General features: G+C 38.9%; 1 protein-coding gene across 1 annotated transcript in view; it reads right to left on the bottom strand.

The window, feature by feature from the left end:
- RP1 (RP1 axonemal microtubule associated) overlaps nt 1-22,960 on the bottom strand; it is a gene marked incomplete at both ends in the record, with an annotated part of 187,407 nt that overhangs the window by 25,865 nt on the left and 138,582 nt on the right. The window contains 4 exons of the mRNA XM_080609709.1: nt 5,853-6,001; nt 7,639-7,765; nt 10,284-10,525; nt 18,340-18,592. Coding sequence (XP_080465835.1) covers nt 5,853-6,001; nt 7,639-7,765; nt 10,284-10,525; nt 18,340-18,592 — 771 coding nt within the window. The remainder of the gene's footprint in view (nt 1-5,852; nt 6,002-7,638; nt 7,766-10,283; nt 10,526-18,339; nt 18,593-22,960) is intronic.

Raw genomic sequence — 22,960 nt, 5'->3', positions numbered from 1 at the left:
CGAGTCTGAAGGCAATCAAGAGAGACTTCAGGGCCTTTGGATGACTGCTTAACGGATCAGAGTGCTCTTCTCTTCCTTCCAGTTGTAGGGAATTGTGAGGGATGAAACAATAATAGCAAGCAGATAAATACCTGGCTCTGAGCCTGGTGTCACTGGTGGAATTTGGGTTTTTTGATCATGGACCAGTTTACACACCACCAGGCCTGCTAGCAACAGATGAGGTACACCTGTCTCAAAGGTGGAAAAGGATCTTTGCACAGAGTTAGCAGGGCTCACGAAAATAGCCTTTATACTAGATTTGGAGGAGGAAAGGGATAAAACCAGGCTCACTAGAGATAAGCTTGGGTCAGCATGCCAGACAGAATGCTAGTGAGGTCCTTTGGTTTGTCATCTCAGTAGAGGTAGGGGATGGAGATCCATGTGGCAGCAAAGATACAATGGTTATTGATGTGTTAGAAACCACAGAAGTGCCTGAGAATTAGAACTAGTGTAGGAACAGGGCTTCTCCCCATGAAGAGGTGGCAAGATCAATGGGCCAGTTGAAGTGCTTCTACCCCAATGCACACAACATGGGCAACAAACAGGAGGAGCTGGAAGCCACTGTGCAGCAAGAAAACTATGACATAGTTGCCATCGGGGAAACATGGTGGGATAACTCAAACAACTGGAGTGATGCAATGGATGGCTATCCACTTTTCAGAAGTGATAGGCAAGGAGGGAAAGGCAAGTGTCCAGAGCTTAATGATGGCGACAGCAGGGTTGATTGTTTATCGGTAAGAATTAGGGGAAAGGCCAACAAAGCAGATATCATGGTGATAGTCTGATATAGTGCACCCAACCAGAATGAAGATGCAGATGAAATATTCTATAAGCAGATGTGAGAAGCCTCACAGTCTCTAGCCATTGTTCTCATAGGGACTTCAACTTACCAGATGTCCAATGGAAGTACAATACAGCAGAGAGGAAACAGTCCAGGAGGTTCCTGGAGCAGGTGGAAGATAATTTCCTGGCACTGATGGTGAAGGAGCCAAATGAGGAAGACACCCCACCGATCCTGTTGGTTTTGAACAGTGAAGAACTTGCGGGTGATGTCATGGTTGGAGGCTGCCTTCACCATATTGATCATGAAATGATAGGGTTTTTGATTCTTGGTAAAAACCTAGCTGGATAGCTAAGCTCAAAGAGTAGTGGAGTTAAATCCATTTGGCAGCTGCCCACTAGTGATGCTCCCCAGGGAATATGGGGTCAGTTGTGTTTAATATTTTTATCAATTACTTTTTTCAATTAATTTATGGTTTTTACAAATGATCTGGATGAGGGGGTTGTGTGCACCTTTAGAAAGTTTTCAGACAACACCTCTTATGAGAAGCTGCTGAGAGAACTGGGGTTGTTCAGCCTGGAGAAAAGGAGCCACAGGGGAGACCTTATCACTTTCTAAACTGCCTGAAAGGAGGTTGTAGTGAGGTGGGGGTCAGTCTCTTCTCCCAAGTAACAAGCAATAGAACAAGAGGAAATGGCCTCAAGTTGTACCAGGGGAAGTTTAGAGTTGATATTAGGGAAAAAATCTTGACCAAGAGGTGTCAAGCATTGGAACAAGCTGCCCAACTAAGTGGTGGAGTCCCCATCCCTGGAGGCATTTAAAAGACATGTAGGGCTATAGTTTGTATTGATCTTGGCACTGCTAGGTTAACAGTTGGACTTGATGATCTTAAAGGTCTTTTCCAACCTAAATGATTCTATGATCCTATGATGACTAGATCATTTTAGTGTTCATGTCTATACTACAATAACTTGGCCAACAGCATACTCCTATGATTGGATTGATGGCATTTTGCAATTATTTAATCATGTCAGATAGGCTTTCTGTAAGATAAGGGTTTTCTGCAGTCACAAAACATTAACATTCTAGATGGGATGGGATGTGGACACTGCAAACAAATATTGAGTTCCTACTAGTGGCCACAGGACACTGCCTCACAGTACACTGTCTCACAGTACACTGTCCCACATTCTGACTCTTCTTAGTGTATTCTGGAACACATGGATTTTTTCCTGAAGTAATTTTTTTAAAATTGCCAATGCATAATCTGTGAGTACTGAAACTGAACACCAACAGTCACCTTCCACTGACAATTTTTGTATGTGCTGCAGTTACCATGGTACCAACCTGAGCAGTTGATGTCTAAATATAGGGCAGGATAAAGGATATATCTTTTCGACAACTAATAGAATGAAGTAAATATTCACAGAGATTTTACTGCTTCAGTAACTTAGAAGACTTAAAATACTGGCTGCTTTCATCATACTGAGATTAAAATACTTAAATATCAGTCATAACATATTCAGTTGTAGTTTACTGGTTTTGATAGAATTGATCTGAAAAAAAAGCCATTCTCAAAGAGGCAATCTGTGGGTAACTCACAGCCATATGACAGAGTACACAGCAAGTCTATAAAAGGCCATATAAAGAAGCATGAAGAATTTTATTAGCTGAAAAAATGTTGGGTGCCAGAAGCAATATGGAGGTATTGTATGGATTTCTCAAAACCAGGCCCTGTTATTTCCAGAATGTCTGCACTGAGTATGCTTTGTTCGAGAAAGTGTTTGTAGCAGATAACATTTATCAGCCCTAAAGTGACTCATGAAGTATGAATAAATACTATTAGGATTTCATGAAAGCTGAACTGCATGAAGTGCACCAAGATTGCTTTGTCTACCCTCACAGTTTTAGGAGAACATCAAACAAGGCATCAGTGTCATAGTAATTTTAAAGAATAAAGTTCTTGCAGCACTAGTTCTCAAGCTCGTTTGTCTGAATAGATCATCAGAAGCTCAGCTGCTCTCTCAGACATGGGGTGAGCCACAGGGAACTTACCAGTGAATTAATAATATCATGAACATCACTTTATCACTTATTCATTACTTTGTTCAGCCTGGAGAAAAAGGTCTGGGGAGACCTTAGAGCAGCCTTCCAGTACCTTAAGGGGCTGACATGAAATCTGGATAGAGACTTTTTACAAGGGCATGTAATGACAGGACAAGGTGGAATGGCTTCAAACTGAAACAGGGTGGATTTAGATTAAATCCAATTTTAATTAAGGAAAAAATTCTTCACTGTGAAGGTGGTGAGACACTAGCACAGGTTGCCCAGAGAAGCTGTGGCTGCCCCAGCCCTGGCAGTGCTTAAGGCCAGGTTGGATGGGGCTTTGAGCAACCCAGTCTAGTGGAAGGTGTCCCGGCCCATGGCAGGGGGGTTGGAATCAGATGAGCTTTAAGGTCCCTTTCAACCCGAACCATTCCATGATTTTATGATCTGTCAGTTCTCTGATGGTTTCACAGGTGTAAGGACTTTGGAAAGACACAAAACAACCTTTCAGATATAAGTTAATTCAGTCTTTTACTATCATGTAACTCAGCTCATGTAAATAGAAGATCTGTTAAATGAAAGAAGCATATCTCCAATCCACTGAAAATTCCCCTGAATATTTAAACATTTTTATGTATTTCTGCATTGCTAAACTGCTGTTTGTGGCAGCCCTGACATTCTGTGAGATTAACACCATATTTTGATGTGATATCTAACAGAAACACAGTTCCAGTTCACTAACTGTTACTGTATAGTCAGGGGAAAAATTATTTCAAGGAAAACCACATTTTAAAATGTCAGAACAACTGTTAAGATTCAGAAGGCAGATTCTGTCTGTTATACTCCAAAATCCCCTAAACCACCAAGTCCAGACTCTCTGACTGCAGGGGTGCTTGGCACAATATGTGATTGGGTTGGTATAGAAAGAGATGCTCTACACTTGAGAGTCTTTTTGGAGAATATAAGTAAAGAAAAGAAAACATTGGGAAATTTCCAAAACATGTCATGAGCAAAATGTTGCTGCAAACGCAGGAGTCTTGCTTGCAAAATCAATTTACGCTTTGTCAATTAACCAAATTACTTTATTTTCACTGAACAAGGAGAAAATCAATACTTTTCTGTGTTTCTCTATTACTTATCTACAAGCTATTTCCTTTTAGGGCCCTAAAATATTCCTATGCTGATATCTACTTTCAGAAATATAAGGATACTGTGTTATATTCGCACACTGCTCCTATAAAATGTCAAGTAATGAAGAGGTATGTATATGCTAGTTCTGCCTCTTACTCTGTAAAACAGAATAATTATGTGCCACACTAAAGTAGAAATAAATACTATAAAAACACCTTTCAGAGGGAGTTGGAACTAGATGATCTTAAGGTCCTTTCCAACCCAAACTATTCTATGATTTTATGGTTCTATGAATCTTTCTAGTTCATTTCTGTTCTCTTAGGCAACATTTGTGTTTATGCATCCCTGGTCCCTCTTCATTAAAAACTACCAGTCTGGAAATCAGATTGCTCACTTGTGGAATTCTGATTTAAGGAGAAATCCAGTAAAATTTACATTAAACTAACTTTACTTCATAAGGACAAAAGGATTGCAGCTCTAAAATCCAATTAAACCAGTTATCAATAAGGCACAACCTGAATTACAACATTAGGGAAGACAAATGTGCCTTTGTCCAAACTGAGTACCCTCGTACACAAGTATTTAGTCCCTTAAAAACAAAGATTTAAATTACCCCCCTTTCTTATGAATAAGCATCTCAAGTAGGTAAAATCTGGTAAGATGACCCCCTTGAACTCCCACTGAATTAATGAAGCTGGAGGTAGTTAGGAGCTGAGCTCCTAATCCTACATATCGCGCATCTGCTTTGGTTATCAATCTAAGACGATTTGCAAGCTTGCTTCCATAGAGAAATTCTCATTCATCTGTCAGCCAGCACCAGCAGAAGGAAATAGTTTACTAATTGGTATTTCCAAAAGGGGAACAGGTTAGAATACTGTATTCACGGTATTCACTGAGATTTCAGGAAGGAAGAAGAGTACGCACACTATAAGAAAGACAAATAGGACCGTCTAACATAAAATATGATCAGCATTTCTGGTTGCAAGACACCGGTGTTTCTTCTTCTAAACTTTAACTCAGAATTTCCAACTCCAATATTCTGTAACAGATTCTTTTTCAGAATCTTAAGTTGTTTTAATCCTCAAATTCGTTTTCAAAGAAAGATTCACAGAAAATACACTTTGTTTATTCCATGTTTAAAACATCCTGCAGCCTTTTTAGCTGAAAATTTCACTCCTTCTGTCCAGAGGTTCCAACAGGGATTAAGGTTTTTGTCAAATACATGCATCTTGCTGTAAATCTGTCCCACATTTCTACAGCACATTCAGACACTAAATTCCCTCTAATTTCAGTCTATAGTAATAATGTTACAGGCAAATGCATATCTGGCAGCTATGCTGCTCTTTCCCTGGTCTATGAGCTGCAAGACTCACACCTCACCAGTGAGGGAATAACCATCTTGGTAGACCTAAGAAAACTATAAAGCGTAGCAGCTGACTGTCTGAAGGGAGATCAAAAGCCAGACTGAGGGGTGGACTGGCAGTGGAAAGGCAATAGCCAGGGAAAGCAGCCTTAGCCTGAAGAACGTGAAGAAAAGAGTTATTAAAGGGAATTGAGTCTATTTTTAGCTCTATTGTGAAGCAAATACACAGGAAAAACACTGGCATGCTACTGAAGACCACTAATATTTGCAAAACCGAACCTAAAAGTACACTTTATTGTTAGTATTGTTAACATCAGCTATATAAGCACCAGTATTTCCCACATAAGATAGAGATATTGATATACACATGCACTAAAAATCACAGAGCATCACAAACTGGGTTTTGTAGAGTCTGTGCTACTGCCATTAAGTCCATGTGAATTGGAGTGTATTCTAAATGTGCAAAATATCATGCATAAATTTTAAGTGTACCTTTCCTTTAGTAAAATTATCATCTCCTCTCCTGATGAACATTCTTCTGCCAGTATCTCCCAAAAGGCCTTGCAGCATGATATACACATCAGCATCAGTTCCTGACCCATGGGATGTTCCCGTAGTGATATAAAGAACATAGCTTTTCACTGTTGGGAAAAAGAGATCAAAGGTTTACCAAAGCTTAATCGGTTAAAAAATGTGTTATTTAATAAATTACTACTATTATATTCTAATTTTTTAGTCCTTCCCACTGTGATCAAAGGGCCAAACTATATTATAATGCTTAGAAAAGCACATAGAAGCATTGTAATTAAAACCTAAGAACCACTATTATAAGGAATAATAAGCTAAATAGTTTGTGAGTGGGCCTGAAACACAGGCAGAAAAGAAAATGAAAGAACAAGAAACACATCACAAATTGTTACAAAAGCATGTAAATAATACTCAACCACACACTTGTATACATTTAAATATGTAACAAACACTCCTATGAAACTTTTCTTGGGCAATGGATGATACTAAATTACTCAGAAAGCACATCTCTGCTCTGAGCCTCATGGAGTTCAAATGAAGCTGAACCCTGTCACAAAGACGGCAACTTTTGTACTTCCTCCAGATTATGGTCCAGTCGGCGGCTGGCCACTCTACACTGTACCAGTTGCAGTTACTGGCCTCAGCAGAGGATTTCCAGAAACGCTGTATGTTCTCTGATGTGTCATCTTACAACTCTTCAGCTGAGCATTTCTCGGTTGACTGTTTACGTTAAGTACCTGTTTGTACTCCTGGAGAAATGCATAACACACTGGTGATCTGGCCCCCCAAAATGAGAAAGAAGCCACATCCCCAAAACGTTCAATTGAAAAAGAGGGAAAAATACCAGGAGCAAGTAAAGAAAACAGTATCTGTCCTCATGTTAAATGCTCCTTTTTCAGAGGAGCAGCATTTGTAAATATTTAAATACCTGTGTTCTTCCAGAAAAAAAGAAACTAAAAAAATTAAAAGACAAAGAGCCTTCTCAGGGAATACCCTAGCATTCCTCTTCTCAAATTTGTATTCAGGGAGCTTCTGCCCAAGTGCTTTTTTTTGAGAATAGCTTTGAAAGCACAGCAGAAAAGGCAAGGAATACACAGATTAGTTGGGCTATTGATCTAAACCCTTAACTCCTGGGAAACACTTGGAGGAGATTATGGTATTCTTATAGCAGAATGTCCATTTAGGATAACAGCTCTTCCATTCATCACTAACTCTGATTATAAAACTTACTAAGAAACACAGAGCAAACCAAAAAACCCAGTCTTCAGGTGGTGAAGGCATAACTTGCATGAAGGAATTTGATGACATTTAACTGCTAGGTCACAGAAGAAGAATGCCTGAAATTCTAGGAACACAAACAGATGACCTTCTGTTGTGAGGGGCCATGGATCTCCTTCTTATCTGAAATTACACTATGAGAGTTATTTCCTTTGTTTCCTCTGGGAAAGAACCAAATCATATTATTGAGAAGAAGCTGAACTCTGAGTACTCTTCAAAACTTTTTTAATATTTTCAGTGCTGTATGCTTGCTCTTTTATGTGTCACAAACTGATACCAATCAGACTTGAATGCACAATACTCGGTTACAGGGTCTGAGGTATTCTTTTTTAAACACTGGAGGGGTTTGGACCTAGCCGTTCATCACTAGCTAAAATGAATAGAAAATATCTGCTAAATCCTTTGGACTGCTCTGCAAATCAGGCATCGTTACTGAACAAATTTTTTGTCATGTTTCTGATTTTTGACAAACCTGCTGGAAAAGGAGAGCCAACTGTGAGAACTGGAAGCTCAGCCACTCTTCCTCCTTCTTCATCTGAAAACTTGCGACAAAATGGAAATTCGAGAACATTTTTACTTTCTCTGTGTTGAAGCTTTACCTTAGCAAAGAGCAAGAAAGAAATACCTTCAGCATCTGTTGTGCTGTAACGGAAACTGTAGCAAAAGACATACTACTAAACAGCTATGATGCATCATCTCAATATTAAAAAAGAAGAGAAAATAGAGTTTTTAAAAAATGTTTTTGAAAACAGCCTTTTAAAAGAGAAGGAATAAATATCTTTCCAAATTAAAAATAATTAAAATGCTGTCAACAGTATTGCTGTAGAGACTGCAATAAGAGGAAAAATATCTGGAAAGGTTAAAAAGGTTCTTTTATGTAACCTATTCATCTAGCTTATGGAAGAAAAAGAAGTGTCAATATGCCCATTTCAGCTTGTGAGAAATGTCAATATGCCCCAACATTTTTCAGTGCTGAATGTTTTCTCATTCTAAGTAACGGGAAGAAGAGAATGAAGCATTTCTGGGAAAAACTGGAAAACAGAAATTCAGACTGTTTTATGGCATCTGTATATATCTGTACATATGTATTGTATGAATATATAGAGTATGTTATTCAATATTTTTAATCTATGAAAAGCTGTATGTAAAGTAATAAAAGGGTGATACTAAGTAGCTTAGTCTTACTGTAAGAAAACATATTTTAATAATGAGGTGTCTAACACTATGATACTACCGGCTATACTAATAGACAACACATTTTCTGAACTATTTAAACCTAGACTAGACACTGTGTTTGAAAATATGTTACAAAAAGTAACCCTGGTTTGAAAAGGGCACAGAGAATTCACTCATACATTTTGCATTACCTAACTCCCTAAAATGACCAAATGCTTAACCCAGTGAGCTCAACCGTCTTTGGTTAGCAAGTGTCATTGAGAGATGGTGGCATTATTTTGCCTTCAAAACACTCCAATTATTTTTCATTATAAGAGACAAATTGAAAAGATTGGTTTTTTGTTGTTTTTCTTTGTTTTGTTTTGTTTTGTTTTGTTTTAATGCAGTATAAAGTGTAATATTAATACAATTTCCCTTTCATACTAACATCTACATTCCTGAACAGTTCCTTGAAAATCAGATTTCATTTGCTGTGCTTTATTTTTCAAGAACTAAAAGAAGCAAGAATAAAGATGTGAGCTATTACATGCTTCAGAAATAAAGCGTATCTTAATTAATTTTTTTCTGGTCATTATTTTATAATGACTTCAATTTTCTCAAGAACATTAAGACAGTTATTTTGTGGTTATGGTTATAAAAGTGAATTCTGAATTTAAGTATGGAATTCAACCAGCTGCAGCTGCATTTACTTATGATAGAAGGGGGAAATCTTTGTGAGTTGCAACCTTATAAGATCAAAATAAAATAGCATAGAAATTACCATCGTGGTTCTAATCAGCAGTGAAAACAAACTGCTGACCTGTCTTTAATAACTGATATTATCCACAACCTCTTAGACCAACCTAGTTATTTCATATAAGGATTCAGTCAGTCCTGCTATGGAATTTGTGGAATAACAAAGGAAATGTCTTCCTAAACCCCTAATAATTTACATTTCTCTTCCTAATCCTACACAATTTAAATGTGCATCTTTACCTTACTTATAGAAATTATGTTGATTTTTTTCTAACTCAGCTTTGAGTCATTGTTTTGAGCTAATGAAGTAAAACAGCCTAATAGATGTCATTACTTTCAACAGTCAAGTTTCTGTTCTGAATTTTTTACTGTGATCCACTGTGCCTACAACATCCAAGAGGCATTTTATCAATAGATATTTTTAGATGACTAATTCATCTGGCTATGAAGATTAAATTAAAAACCAAACTGCCATTTAAATATCTGGGGGCTTCACTCACTATTATCAGGTAATGGACAGGAAAATTATTTTTTTTCTCCAGTTTTTAATGAGAACAAAATACAAACATTAATGGACAGAAGTGTGAGTGCAGCTTGAAAGAAAATATTCTTTCCCTTAGATTTCTTTTTATTTTGCCATCATAAGAGGATAGAGATATTTTTTGTATAGTGAAATGCCACAGCAATTTCAGTGCGATGTCAGATTTTAGCTTCAGCATCTTGGACATCAGAAGAAAGATTGTCATTTCTGCTATTCACTTCTTTTTTTCACATGCCAACTTAAAAGGCAGACATTTTCATCAAAATGCATTTCTAGTGTCTGGTTTAATTATTTGCCTTGGATCACAACATGTAACAGCCAATTTGAAATTATGTAAATATTGCAATATATGCCAGTGCCAGTGGGTACAGTTCTGAAAAGAAACTACTGGATATGCTATAGATGATAGCACATCTGTATATATGCCCTCCAGAAATCCACCGAAGTTTACAAGATTTTTGTTATCTATAGCTATTCTAGTAAGTGTTTTGAGCAGTCTCCACACTATACAAGTGTTGTTACTACAGCACTTACTCTTATAATTTAAAAATTATGTCATTTCAGACAGAACTAGAAACTGGAAGCAATAACCATAGAATATGAAAAAAGGTGAATTTTACAATAAGGACACAGTAAGTAATTTCTTGAGGTTTTTTTTTTTTTACCTCACGGCAATACCAACTCTCTCCTTCTTCAGCATCTTCAATTTCTAAGCGAACTTTGAATATAGTATTGAATTTCTTATTTAGTTCAATTGAAGTTTCATAAATCTGCCCATTTTTAAGGGATCCTTTGGGGAATATGACTGAAGTACAGATACCTTTTCCACCACATACACTTAGAGACACTTTAGGATTCATGGAACTACAGAAAATATCACTAGTTGTGACAAGGACATCCCAGGTCCCTGTTGAAAGAAAACAGCAGAAAAAAAATTATGGATTTGCTGAATATCCAAAATAATATAGCAATTTATAACAGGCTGAGTTAGTGAGTGCAACCCATCCCCACCTTTGCAGTGAGCTAAAATATTTGCACTTAACAGGTTCACTCATTATCACTGATTTAGTGAGAAACAGATTTGGACGGCAGCCCTTCTGCAATAATATCTGACCCTTTAGAGATGGGCCACTCCAATAGCACTATGGAGATAAGACTGCCAGTTCCATATTAGAGATTTATGAAGAGTCATGCCAATTGGTTGTTTTTTTTTTCCCATCATAAATGTTTCCTCTCCTGATTTAAATTTTGTTTCTTACTAAACACCACTCAAAAGCAGCATATTTTCTACTAGGTAGTACTGGTTATAAGGTTTGCTTTTGGTCAGGGCAGGGTGTTTTTTGTTTGAACTTTTTGAGAAGCTACTTAAGTTAGAATAGGAAAATATGCTCCATATATTCTATAGCAAGATGATGGTGAGATAAACAGTTTTGGTGCTTGAAATGTAATATTTTTATCACAGATCATCACAATTATCTATTTCTTCTGTGAAATGATGTTTGATGAGAGATTTAAAACAGTCTTATATAACAGCACATAAATTTGTCTACTTTAGGGACACAGAAAACACTCAAAGCCAGCAGTTTTACTAAAAAAAAAACCAAACCATACCAAAACCTGCAAAATTATATTGAAGAATATAATTAAAGAAAAGAATAGTAGCTTGTGTTCAAACTAAAGGTCTGTTCTGAGGCACTTAGTCTCTTAAACATTCTAGATGAATTGGCGGTCATCTGAAGGCTCCTAAGGACTACAGACTGATACCAGGTAGGCTTCTGAGTAACTTCTGTATCTCTACACTGAACAGATATTTAAATAAACCTCCAATCAACAAGATAGTTTTCATGATCAGAAAATTGTACCCATCAAAACAAAATCCCACTCATTTATCTAGCTTTCACGTTTTAATTCATGTTGATAGAATATATGGAAAATTGAGGGCTATCGAATCCATGCATTCCATTTTTAAAATCATAACTCCTACAGAGAGGTTTTGGTCACCTGGGCTGGTGCAGAATTGAGCATGACCATTTTTTAATTAAGATAACTTAGCTCTGCTTATGTAAATTGGGGCAAAGTATGGATTTAATGATTTCAGCTAGCCATTCTGTAGAGCAGGGTGTTTTACTTCGAGTAATGGAAACAGTGACTTTCTGAGTTTATATCTATAGTCCTATAAAGTCCAGCTTCTTAACAACAACAGGCAAACCTTTGTCTCCTACTATAAACTAGTGCAAATAAAACTTTATTACTTTAGATCAGGTGAGGATCTGTGCCATAAATTCAGGACTTGCTGAATGTAAAAAGTTAGCACTCACCATCTTTTAAATCATCTCAATTAAATTCATGTTATGACTTTATGAATAATCATAAACAGCTATTATTTTCATGTCTATGAACATTAAACACAAATGAAACCAATTATACCCACGAAAAAATGGAAGTCAAATGAAAATTTATATCTCCTGTGCGTAATCCAAGATTTTTTAGCCCTTTAGTACTGAAATATTAAGCCTTTAAACTATCAGTGTATAGCTGCCTAGGAAGACTGAATGGAAAGACTATCTCTGTTGGATCATACAGTACCATATGCTGCTATAACATGCAAACTATATTGGTAAATCTGATAAATATATTGATAATTTGTCTGACACAATTTAAGAGCAACTACATTAATCTTCTTCTCTTTAGTTAAGTCTAAAGGAGCATATTTGGTTTGTACGCCTGAAGGAGGCTGTGTCCATGTAGGAAGCCCACACTCAAGTGGGCTCCTGGCAGGACTTGTGGCTCCATGGAAGGACAAACTTACACTGGAGCAGGTTTTCTGCAAGACTTGTGACCCATGCTGGAGCAGTTCATGAAGGACTACAGCTCATGGGAAGAAGTTTGTGGAGGAATGTCTCCCATGGAAAAGACCCGATGCTGGAGCAAGAGAAGAGTGCAAGATCTACAGTCACCTACATTATGCTTTGTGTTTTTCAGGGGGAGGTATTACCTTTAATATTTTCAAGTCACACCTTTGGTCTTCATAAAATTGTTTTAAATACTTGCTACTAGATCTGTCACTTTTTTTTCCCAGTTCCTTCAGTATTCTGGGGTTCCTTTGGTTGTCAATGTTTGACTGCATGAAAATTGAAATATTATTTGCAGCTCAGATTTGGTGATTTCCAATAACCTCATTCCCATTAGTAATTTTTTATTTTCTTTCCTTCCCAACATTATGGTTCCTTAATGAAAACAGAGATAAAGTGTTCTATTTGCAGCTCAGATTTGGTGATTTCCAATAACCTCATTCCCATTAGTAATTTTTTATTTTCTTTCCTTCCCAACATTATGGTTCCTTAATGAAAACAGAGATAAAGTGTTCTATTTGTTTAGGATTTTACCCTCATCATCTCAGTCTGAACTGTATTGTTCCTGCATAGTTACACATCTTTTAGGGTTGTTTTTATAAGTAAACGGTTAAGGAACCTTTACTATTTGTTTTAATTCTATTATAAAATCAGAGTCAGCTTGACATTTAGTAAGTACCATTGTATCTGTATACTTTGTGACCTCTAAGGTACAGCACTCTTTGCTGATCAGTCTTATTTCTCCTTTCTATATAGGCTCTCTCATTTGTCATATTCTTTCTAAAGTTATTATACACCCAGGCAGAACTGATTTTCTATAGATACAGAGCTGAGTATTCACAGTATCACAGTATGTTAGAGATTGGAAGGGACCTCAAAAGATCATCTAGTCCAATCCCCCTGCCGGAGCAGGAACACCTAGATGAACACAGGAAGGCGTCCAGGCAGGTTTTGAATGTCTCCAGAGAAGGAGACTCCACAACCTCCCTGGGCAGCCTGTTCCAGTGTTCCGTCACCCTCACTGAGAAGAAGTTTCTTCTCAAGTTTAAGTGGAACCTCTTGTGTTCCAGTTTGTACCCATTACCCCTTGTCCTATCATTGCTTGCCACTGAGAAGAGCCTGGCTCCATCCTCGTGACACTCCCCCTTTATATATTTATATACACTAATAAGGTCCCCCCTCAGTCTCCTCTTCTCCAAACTATAGAGACCCAGCTCCCTCAGCCTTTCCTCATAAGGGAGATGCTCCACTCCCTTAATCATCTTAGTTGCCCTGCGCTGGACTCTCTCCAGCAGGTCCCTGTCCTTCTTGAACTGAGGGGCCCAGAACTGGACACAATATTCCAGATGCGGTCTCACCAGGGCAGAGTAGAGGGGCAGGAGGACCTCTCTCGACCTACTGACCACCCCCCTTCTAATACACCCCAGGATGCCATTGGCCTTCTTGGCCACAAGGGCACAGTGTTGGCTCATGGTCATCCTGCCATCCACTAGGACCCCCAGGTCCCTCTCCCCTACACTACTCTCTAACAGGTCGTTCCCCAACCTATACTGGAACCTGGGGTTGTTCCTGCCCAGATGCAGGACTCTACACTTTCCCTTGTTATATTTCATCAAGTTTCTCCCTGCCCAACTCTCCAGCCTGTCCAGGTCTCGCTGGATGGCAGCACAGCCTTCTGGCGTGTCAGCCACTCCTCCCAGCTTAGTGTCATCAGCAAACTTGCTGATAGTACACTCAATTCCCTCATCTAAATCATTGATGAATATATTAAACAATACTGGTCCCAGCACTGACCCTTGAGGCACTCCACTAGATACAGGCCTCCAACTAGACTCCGCCCCATAGACTACAACTCTCTGGCTTCTGTCCTTCAGCCAGCTCACAGTCCACCTCACTACCTGATCATCCAGACCACACTTCCTCAGTTTAGCTATGAGGATGCTGTGGGAGACTGTGTCAAATGCTTTGCTGAAGTCAAGGTAGACCACATCCACCGCTCTGCCATCATCCATCCACCGTGTTATTTCCTCATAAAAGGCATGAGGTTGGTCAAGCACGACTTCCCCTTGGTAAAGCCATGTTGACTGCCCCTCATAACCCTCTTATCCTTGACATGCCTTAAGATGGCACCAAGGATAAGGTGTTCCATCACTTTCCCAGGGATGGAGGTGAGGCTGACCGGTCTATAGTTACCCAGGTCCTCCTTCTTGCCCTTTTTGAAGACTGGAGTGACATTTGCTTTCCTCCAGTCCTCAGGCACCTCTCCCGTTTCCCAAGACTTGGTAAAGATGATGGAGAGTGGTCTAGCAATGACTTCCTCCAGTTCCCTCAGCACCCGCGGGTGCATCCCATCTGGACCCATGGATTTATGGATGTCCAGATTGCTCAACTGGTCTCTAACCCATTCCTCATCGACTAAGGCAAACTGCTCCATTGACCTGATTTCATCTGAGGTCTCAGGGGTACAGGGCTCTTCAGGACTGCCTCCGGCAGAGTAGACTGAGACAAAGAAGGCATTCAATAACTCTGCCATCTCAGTATCTTCTGTCACCAGGGCACCCATGCCGTTCACCAGTGGGCCAACCTTGCCTCTGGTGTTAGTTTTATCAGCCATGTATGTGAAAAAGCTCTTTCTGTTGTCCTTGACCCCTCTCGCCAGATTTAATTCTAAGGAGGCCTTAGCCATCCTAGCTGCCTTCCTACATCCTCTAGCAGCAGCCTTATATTCGTCCCGAGTGGCCAGCCCCTCCTTCCATGACCTGTAAACTCTGCTCTTCCACTTGAGCATACCCAGCAGTTCCTTATTTAGCCACGCAGGTCTCCTGGCCCTCTTCCTTGACTTCCTACGTGTCGGGATGCTCTGCTCTTGAGCTCGGAATAAGCAATTCTTGAATGTCAACCAACTATCTTGGGCCCCTTTACCTTCAAACAACCTTGCCCATGGGATTTCCCCTAGCAATTGCTTGAAAAGGCCAAAGTTTGCTCTGCTAAAGTCCAGGGTTGCAATTCTACTTGCTATTGTACTGGTCCTACCACACAAGATCCTGAATTCCACCATCTCGTGGTCGCTGCAACCAAGGCAGCCCTCAACCTTTACTGCTTCGACCAGACCCTCCTTGTTAGTGAGGATGAGACCCAGCAGCGCTCCTCTCCTGGTTGGCTCATCCACCATTTGGATGAGGAAGTTATCATCCATACACTGGAGGAACCTCCTGGACTGTGGCTGGGTTGCTGAGTAGTCCTTCCAGCAAACATCAGGGAAGTTAAAATCCCCCACGACGACCACGGCCTGTGACTGTGAGGCTGCTCTCAGCTGCCTGTAGAAGGCCTCGTCAGCTTCCTCACCCTGATCTGGTGGCCTGTAACAGACACCCACAACAGTATCACCCCTGCCAGCCTGCCCCTTGATTCTCACCCACAGACTCTCAACTCGCTCGTCCCCTGTCCCTGGACAGAGCTCAGTACATTGCAGCTGCTCTCGCACATAAAGAGCAACCCCACCACCCCGCCTGGCTGGCCTGTCTTTCCTGAAAAGGACATAGCCCTCCATGAGTATATTCCAGTCATGTGAGCTGTCCCACCACGTCTCTGTGATTGCCACCAGATCATAATCTTCTGACTTAACACAGGTCTCTAACTCCTCCTGCTTATTTCCCATGCTGCACGCATTGGTGTACAGGCATTTCAAGGATCGAGCTGAGCTCACCGATTTCACCCTAGGATTATAGGAGGCCTCCCAGTCTTCATCAGTTCTAGAGTGCTGCCCTACTGGGGCAAGCCCAGTTACAACCCCATCCCCCTTCGAATCTAGTTTAAAGCTCTCCAAATGAGCCCTGCTAATTAATGCCCCAGCATCCTTCTACCCCTGGGAGATAAACCTTTCCCACGTATCACTGTCTGGACTGGTGTCTTATAAAACCAGCTGTTATCAAAGAATCCAAAGCCCTGCCTGCAGCACCAGTCTTGTAGCCAATTGTTTACGGACTGAATTTTCCCATTCCATCCCACATCATCACTGGAAGATGGAAGAAGTGAGGAGAAGATCACTTGAGCCCCAGACTCTTTCACCATCCGCCCCAAGGCCCTGTAGTCTTTCTTCATCCCCCTCAGACTGCGGGAAGCAGCTTCCCCCCCACCTGTCTGGAAGACCAGCAGCGGGTAGTAGTCTGTCGGGTTCACCAGGCTGGGGAGCGCCCTGGTGATATCCCTGATCCGGGCTCCAGGCAGACTACACACTTCCCTATGATGAGGGTCAACTCTGCATATCGGGCCCTCTGTTCCTCTCAGAAGGGAATTGCCTACGACAATGACCTTTCTTTCTTTCTTATTCATTATAATAGACTAGAAAATACTAGCAAGTCTGCACTCAGATTTTTGAGGACTACGTGTGTATGAAAAACAGAGGAAGGAAAATGTTTTTACATAGCTATGTTCAGACACTAATTAAGGTGCATAAACAAGGATGCAAGATTTCCCTCGCTTTTCACATTATCAGCAAAGAAAGATGTGGCAGACTGAGCAATCTTGGGCTTCTGCTCTGAATTAACCTCAGGAGACACCTGCCTCGCTCTGTGGGTTATGTAGGGCACCTATGGAATCCATTTTTTTAGAGACCTGGAATACTTGCAGTGGTGCAATAGGTTTTTTTTGAAATATTAAGCCTTTAAACTATCAGTATATAGCTGCCTAGGAAGACTGAATGGAAGGACTATCTCTGTTGGATCACACAGTACCATACGCTATAACATGCTAACTATAATGGTAAATCTGATAAATATATTGATAAATTTGTCTGACACAATTTAAGAGCAGCTACATTAATCTTCTTCTCTTTAGTTAAGTCTAAAGGATATTTTTTATTCTGAAATTGTCACTAGTCTAGCTGCTCATCCTATGCTTTTATTTCCGTGGTATTCTGTCTTTCTCTTGTCTTGGCAACACTATTTTTTTATTTTCTTAGATGATATAAGATACTAGTGGACGAAGTACAGGTAACTAAATATGAGGATATACACTATAGCTGTGTCTGCAGCTATATATCATATAAAACTCTCTGAACATACAGTGAAACACCCATGAGCACAGAAATTAAAAAAGATCAATTTACAAAACTGCTGATATAGAATGCAAATTCACACCTTCAGATTAGTTAAACTTTACATAGTTTTGTCTACCAGTTCTGATTCAGATTTCATAAATGGACCCAAACAACACTTTACACCTCTTCAAAAAGACATGAGAGAGCTAAAAAATCCGGTACCCTGGCAAGGCATAAAAGGCTTATCATGTTTTCAGTGTCTATGTTGTTTCTGAATTTTGGTCTTCTTTCATTAGATAATTTGAATAGGATATTTTGCACAGGTCAACTAGCTGTTTCTGAGAAATTGTGCCATTGATGTAAGAAAAAAAGAAAACTGCAAATAAAAGCAAATGCTTTCTGCAAATATGCGAACATACGGGAAAATCTCATTCTGCTGAAAGAGTTTTTGTATCTCTTCTTGTGATTTCATCACTGTTGCAGCAGCCTTCTGCTCTGCACTGACTGCCATATGGAACAACCTACCTCTTTCTGCTTCTGCTTTTTTCTAGCCTCAACTGAAAACACAGTTCCTTCACTGCTTCTATCACTTAATGTCTTCCTTCTTCTCTAGTCTTTCTTCCCTGAACTTTATAATTGTATTTACCAGCTCTGGAAAGTGTTTGGAAAGACAAATTTTGTGAGACATGAAATTCACATTTCAGCTATATTTTTTCTATGGTTTGGTTTTAGTCTTAAAAGTAACACACGTACACACACACACACACAAAAGAAAAACCACAAACAATTAAAACAAAATCTGAAAGGGGCTTTGATGATTTTCGACCTTACCATAAATCTTCCCTGTCAACTTCCCATTCCTGACTTTTCCAAGAAGTTTCAACATTCGTTCCATCTGTGCATCACCAACTCCACTGTCTAACCATTGCTGGCAAAGAAATGCATATTCGCCATCAGTCTTGCCTGATTCATGGATGACAATTTGGTCCAGGTACCATCCAGCTCCATAACCCACATCATAGTGCTCGACAAGCACTTTGCTTAACTGTCCAAGGTCTGCTGCTCTCATTTCAGAGGTACAAACCTGGGAAGGTAAAGGTAAAATGAACAGTAAACTGATTCAACTATATATTTTATCATCTTTGAGAAGATTATGTTTGGAGAGACATATTCCTTTCGGTACTGAAGTCTCTTTTCCTTTCTGGTAGTAAAACAAGGTATTATCATCTGACATTTGGAGACCCCCAGAAAATATGTGAACCCTTGAATATGTACATTTTTCCTTGTCATGATCATTGAATTCCAGGTTTTATTATGAAAAACATCCCACTATTTTAGGTCAAAAGAAACCTCTGATCATTAATTTACTTACAGCAATCTCAAGAAAATTGAAATTCAACCAGTCCCTCATAACTGAAACAGAAAGTGCTTCAAGTATCAGGATAGGCCTTATAAACAAAACTTTGGTTTAGATAAAGCATTATATTTTTAATCAATTAAAAGTCTTTTATATTCTAAGACATCCTCTTTTTCTAACGGGAAACTTCATATTATTCAACTCTGAACAGAAATACTGACATTGTTGATGACTATACAAACAAAGGAAGATACTGACATTAGAAACTAGCTAACGCTGTGCGTGCATACAGGCAAGAATTGATGTGCTCTTCAGATGTAAATAGACATCTGTTTAAATATTGCTACGGCTACCAGTAAACAAAAGCTAAATGGCAACTACACTAGTGCATGTTGGGATGAATAAATTATGTGAGTGAGAGAATGAATGTGTTCCGTGCAAGAGATAATATGAGTGGGTGGGTAGATACATGGGCATGTATGTGGGTGACATTAAAATACCCCAGATGGATAGTAGAAACAGACGCTATAATTTTTATTTGTTGCCAACCAATTTGCCACCAGTCAGGAAAAAGCATGAGGACCAGAAAGCAACAAAGGAAGAGATGATTTTTAGAAAGAATTATGTCATCTGGTCGATTCTTCTGTCTGTGTCAGGCTGCTCTCTACAATGTGCTCAGAAAAAAACCCCATCAGAGTTATTATTCCTATCACAGCCTTAGGTCTTCGTGCATTCTTACCTTGTTATATCCACAATCCCCCCAAACAGTTACCATGGCAAGTTATGCCCCTTCATGTAACGCATATGTAGCCCAAAATAAGATCTAGCTGTGAGGAACATCTTGTAAATAACTTTTTGGGAGCACTCATTGCTTTTTAATTTTATTCTTTGTAGTTCTGAGCCAAATATAATTTTCTTGTCAGTCTAAATGACCCTTGACTTAGAGGAAATAGCCTGTATTGCTAATATTCATATTCCTTCACAGCTAACTCTGTCTGAAAAGAAGGACCTACCATTAGTCTCATTCTTTGTGATAATAATTAACAGTCATTAGACAACAGTGGTCATAATCACCCATTGTTATCAATGAATTCTCATAATAATACATTAAATTGCCTACTCCCTCAGCATTAGCAAAAATGTACTTTTGGTTGATGTTGTTACATTTTTTTTCCCCTCAGTATAAAGACATTTGGAAACGCATTGAACACACTACTGGAAGTGTAATTAACGAAAGCTAAAAGAATTTCATTTATATTGTCTTACTTTAGATCAAGTGTTAGCGAGGCAAACTACAATCTGCATTTATTTAACCTGTGAAACTGGCAAAAAAATCATACAATTACTTAAATAAATATAATCTGGCTTTACTTTCTGCGGTAATTAAGACGACTCTCTTTACTTACACTTTCTGCAGTTTTCTGCCTTCCTAGCTTTTCCTTATACTCCAGTCTTTTATCAGTCAAGAGAGATCCTATTTTTGATCTCAGGTTTCCTTAACTTTGTTTTCTTTGCCTCTCCATTCCATATTTTCCAGAGATATTGCTAGCATAATCCTGCTTCTCAAGACATCTTGCCCTTTATATCCCTTCCTTTCACCTTCTATTCTTAGATACTCTCACTAAAACCTCATTCCAACTTTTTTATTAATCTACTTCTACGTAAAAAGAACCTAAGACTGGTAGCAGCATGTCAGGCCACAGATCTAGTCCAGTATACTGTTGCCAACAGTTACCAATAACAGATTTCTAGCGAAGAGTTGAAAAACAGAGCAAATCTATAGAGATGCTTCTTGAATATAAAGTCTCTCAGACTTTAGCAATTTGTGGTTCAGAGATTTCTTGAGCCAGGGAAGGTGTCTTTGCACTTAACAGCCCTCAGTGGAAAGTTGTCTTTCATGACAATGTGCAATGGCTTTTTGCACCAACATGCATTTTACTGTCTGCAACATCTTGTACGAGAAAGTAAAATTTATTAACTATGCACTGTGTGAAAAGCTACCTCCTTTTGTATTGAATCTTCACCTGCAGGTTTCATTTAATGCTCTTGAGCCCTTGTATTTCTTGAGAAAATAGAGCTACTTATTTTCTCAATGTCATTTTATATTTTTTATCTCCCTCTCCTCTCACCATGCCTTTTCCTGGCCAAAAAAGTACCTCTAATTGTTCTATGAATGGAAGATATTTCATATCACTTGATTTTCTTCTTGCATTAAAGACAAGTGAATCAGAACAAAATACAGCATTTGCACCAGAGAACTTACTTGGAGGCATGACTGTATTTTCTACTTCGGAGTGGTTAGGTTTTTTTCATTTTTCTAATAATTCCTAAATATTAGATCTGGTTTGTTTTCCCTTTTTTTTACCTTTACTGAGTACTGGACTGACATAATTACAGAGCTATCCTAACGTTAAGGTCACTTTCCTATTTCACAGCCATCATTTTGTATGCAAATTCGACGGTTTTCCCCCTTGTAGCCACTGCTTTTCATTTAGCTACAATGAATATCATCTGCTGTTTTATTACCCAGTCACTCTGCATGAGGTCCTTCTGCAATCTCTGCCAACAACTTCCATATTTATTACCTTAAATAACTCAGTACCATCAGAACATCTTGCCATCTCACTGCACAACTCTTTCCCAGGAACTAGGAACTATTGCACAATGAAAAAAAACCATAAAATATCTAAGCTGAAGAAAATTTTCATTGTCCACAGTACAAAAATAGCTCATCTGAAAAAAAGGATCTGCTTGCAAAGACACTCAGCACTCTATAGCTCAGTATAGTGGCTTTGATTTCTTTAACTCTGAGAGCTCTGTCATTAACTCTGAATTGAGGTCCAGCTTGAAAGTGTCATGTAAATTATTTCTTTTTAGACCTCTTTTCCAGATTATGTCACAGACTATGCACCTGTATGTCTTTTATTAGCTCTCTTAATTGCCTATAAACATATGCCCTCAAAAATGCCAAGAATTAACTGGAATTTTTAATAATGTCATCCAGGCAATCAACATCACAAACCTCTTCCAATCTTTTAATAGCACAGTTTGAACTAAGGCAGCAGGATTCTGCAAAAAATGACATCTGAAAGAGACTATAAGAAAAAGGTAGATTTAGATTAGATATTAGGAAAAAATTCTTCACGGTGAGGGTGGTGAGACACTGGAACAGGTTTCTCAGAGAAGTTGCAGCTGCCCTATCACTGATAGCGTTCAAGGCCAGGTTGGATGGGACCATCTGGTCTACTGGAAGGTTTCCCTGCCTGTGGCAGAGGGGTTGGAACTAGGTGATCTCTAAGGTCCCTTTCAACCCATACCATGCTACAATTCTATGAAAAACATGCCTAAATATTTTGAGTGAGAAGACTATGGCCAAATCATAATATATCTCCCAATGGATAGTAATTTCACTAGGTACTAGGACAATACTATTATTAATTTAGCACTATGCTATTGCCATGGAAAGGAGAGATTAAGCATATTTTTAAAAGAAGTATTTAATTTTCCTTAGCATTAAATGAAAAGGGAAGTAAACTAAATTGAAATATAGATGATCTTTTCATTTTTGCCTAAACTATTGGTTATCTTCATTTTATGGTGGGAAATGAAGAACACAAGGAAGGTAAAATGATACATTCAGGTCATCAGATAAACCAGTGACTGAGCTTAGAAATTAATGTAGGTGTCCTGCATCGAAGTACTTTATATACTATATCATACAATCCATTTAGAGCAACAGCTGTCTGAAGATGGAAGCTAGAGCTAAGCTAATAAAACTCTGACAAAGAACTAAAAAGAGAACCAGAGGAGGTGATGGCAAAGTTTTTAAGAGGTTGTGAATGTATTACTGAAGAATCAGAAAAAGATACAGGAAAGTGTAAGAAGAATGACTAAAGAGACGTTCTTCTACACAAGGAACAATGAACAATCCAGCAACAAAAGAAGTGCACAGAGGACAGAGGTCTATAAAAGCAAGAACAGCAAAGAGAAGGAAAAAACATTCACTGTTTCTTCCAGTAAAAGCAGGGAAAGCAGATGAAAGTAGTATGTGGAAGTTTTACAGAGGTTGCCGATCAACTACAGTCCATACTACCG

Source organism: Psittacula echo, assembly GCF_963264785.1.
Source record: "Psittacula echo genome assembly, chromosome: 2".
Lineage (NCBI taxonomy): Eukaryota > Metazoa > Chordata > Aves > Psittaciformes > Psittacidae > Psittacula > Psittacula echo.
The sequence above is the reverse complement of the archived record's forward strand: the minus strand, read 5'-3'. Positions and strand labels throughout refer to the sequence as shown.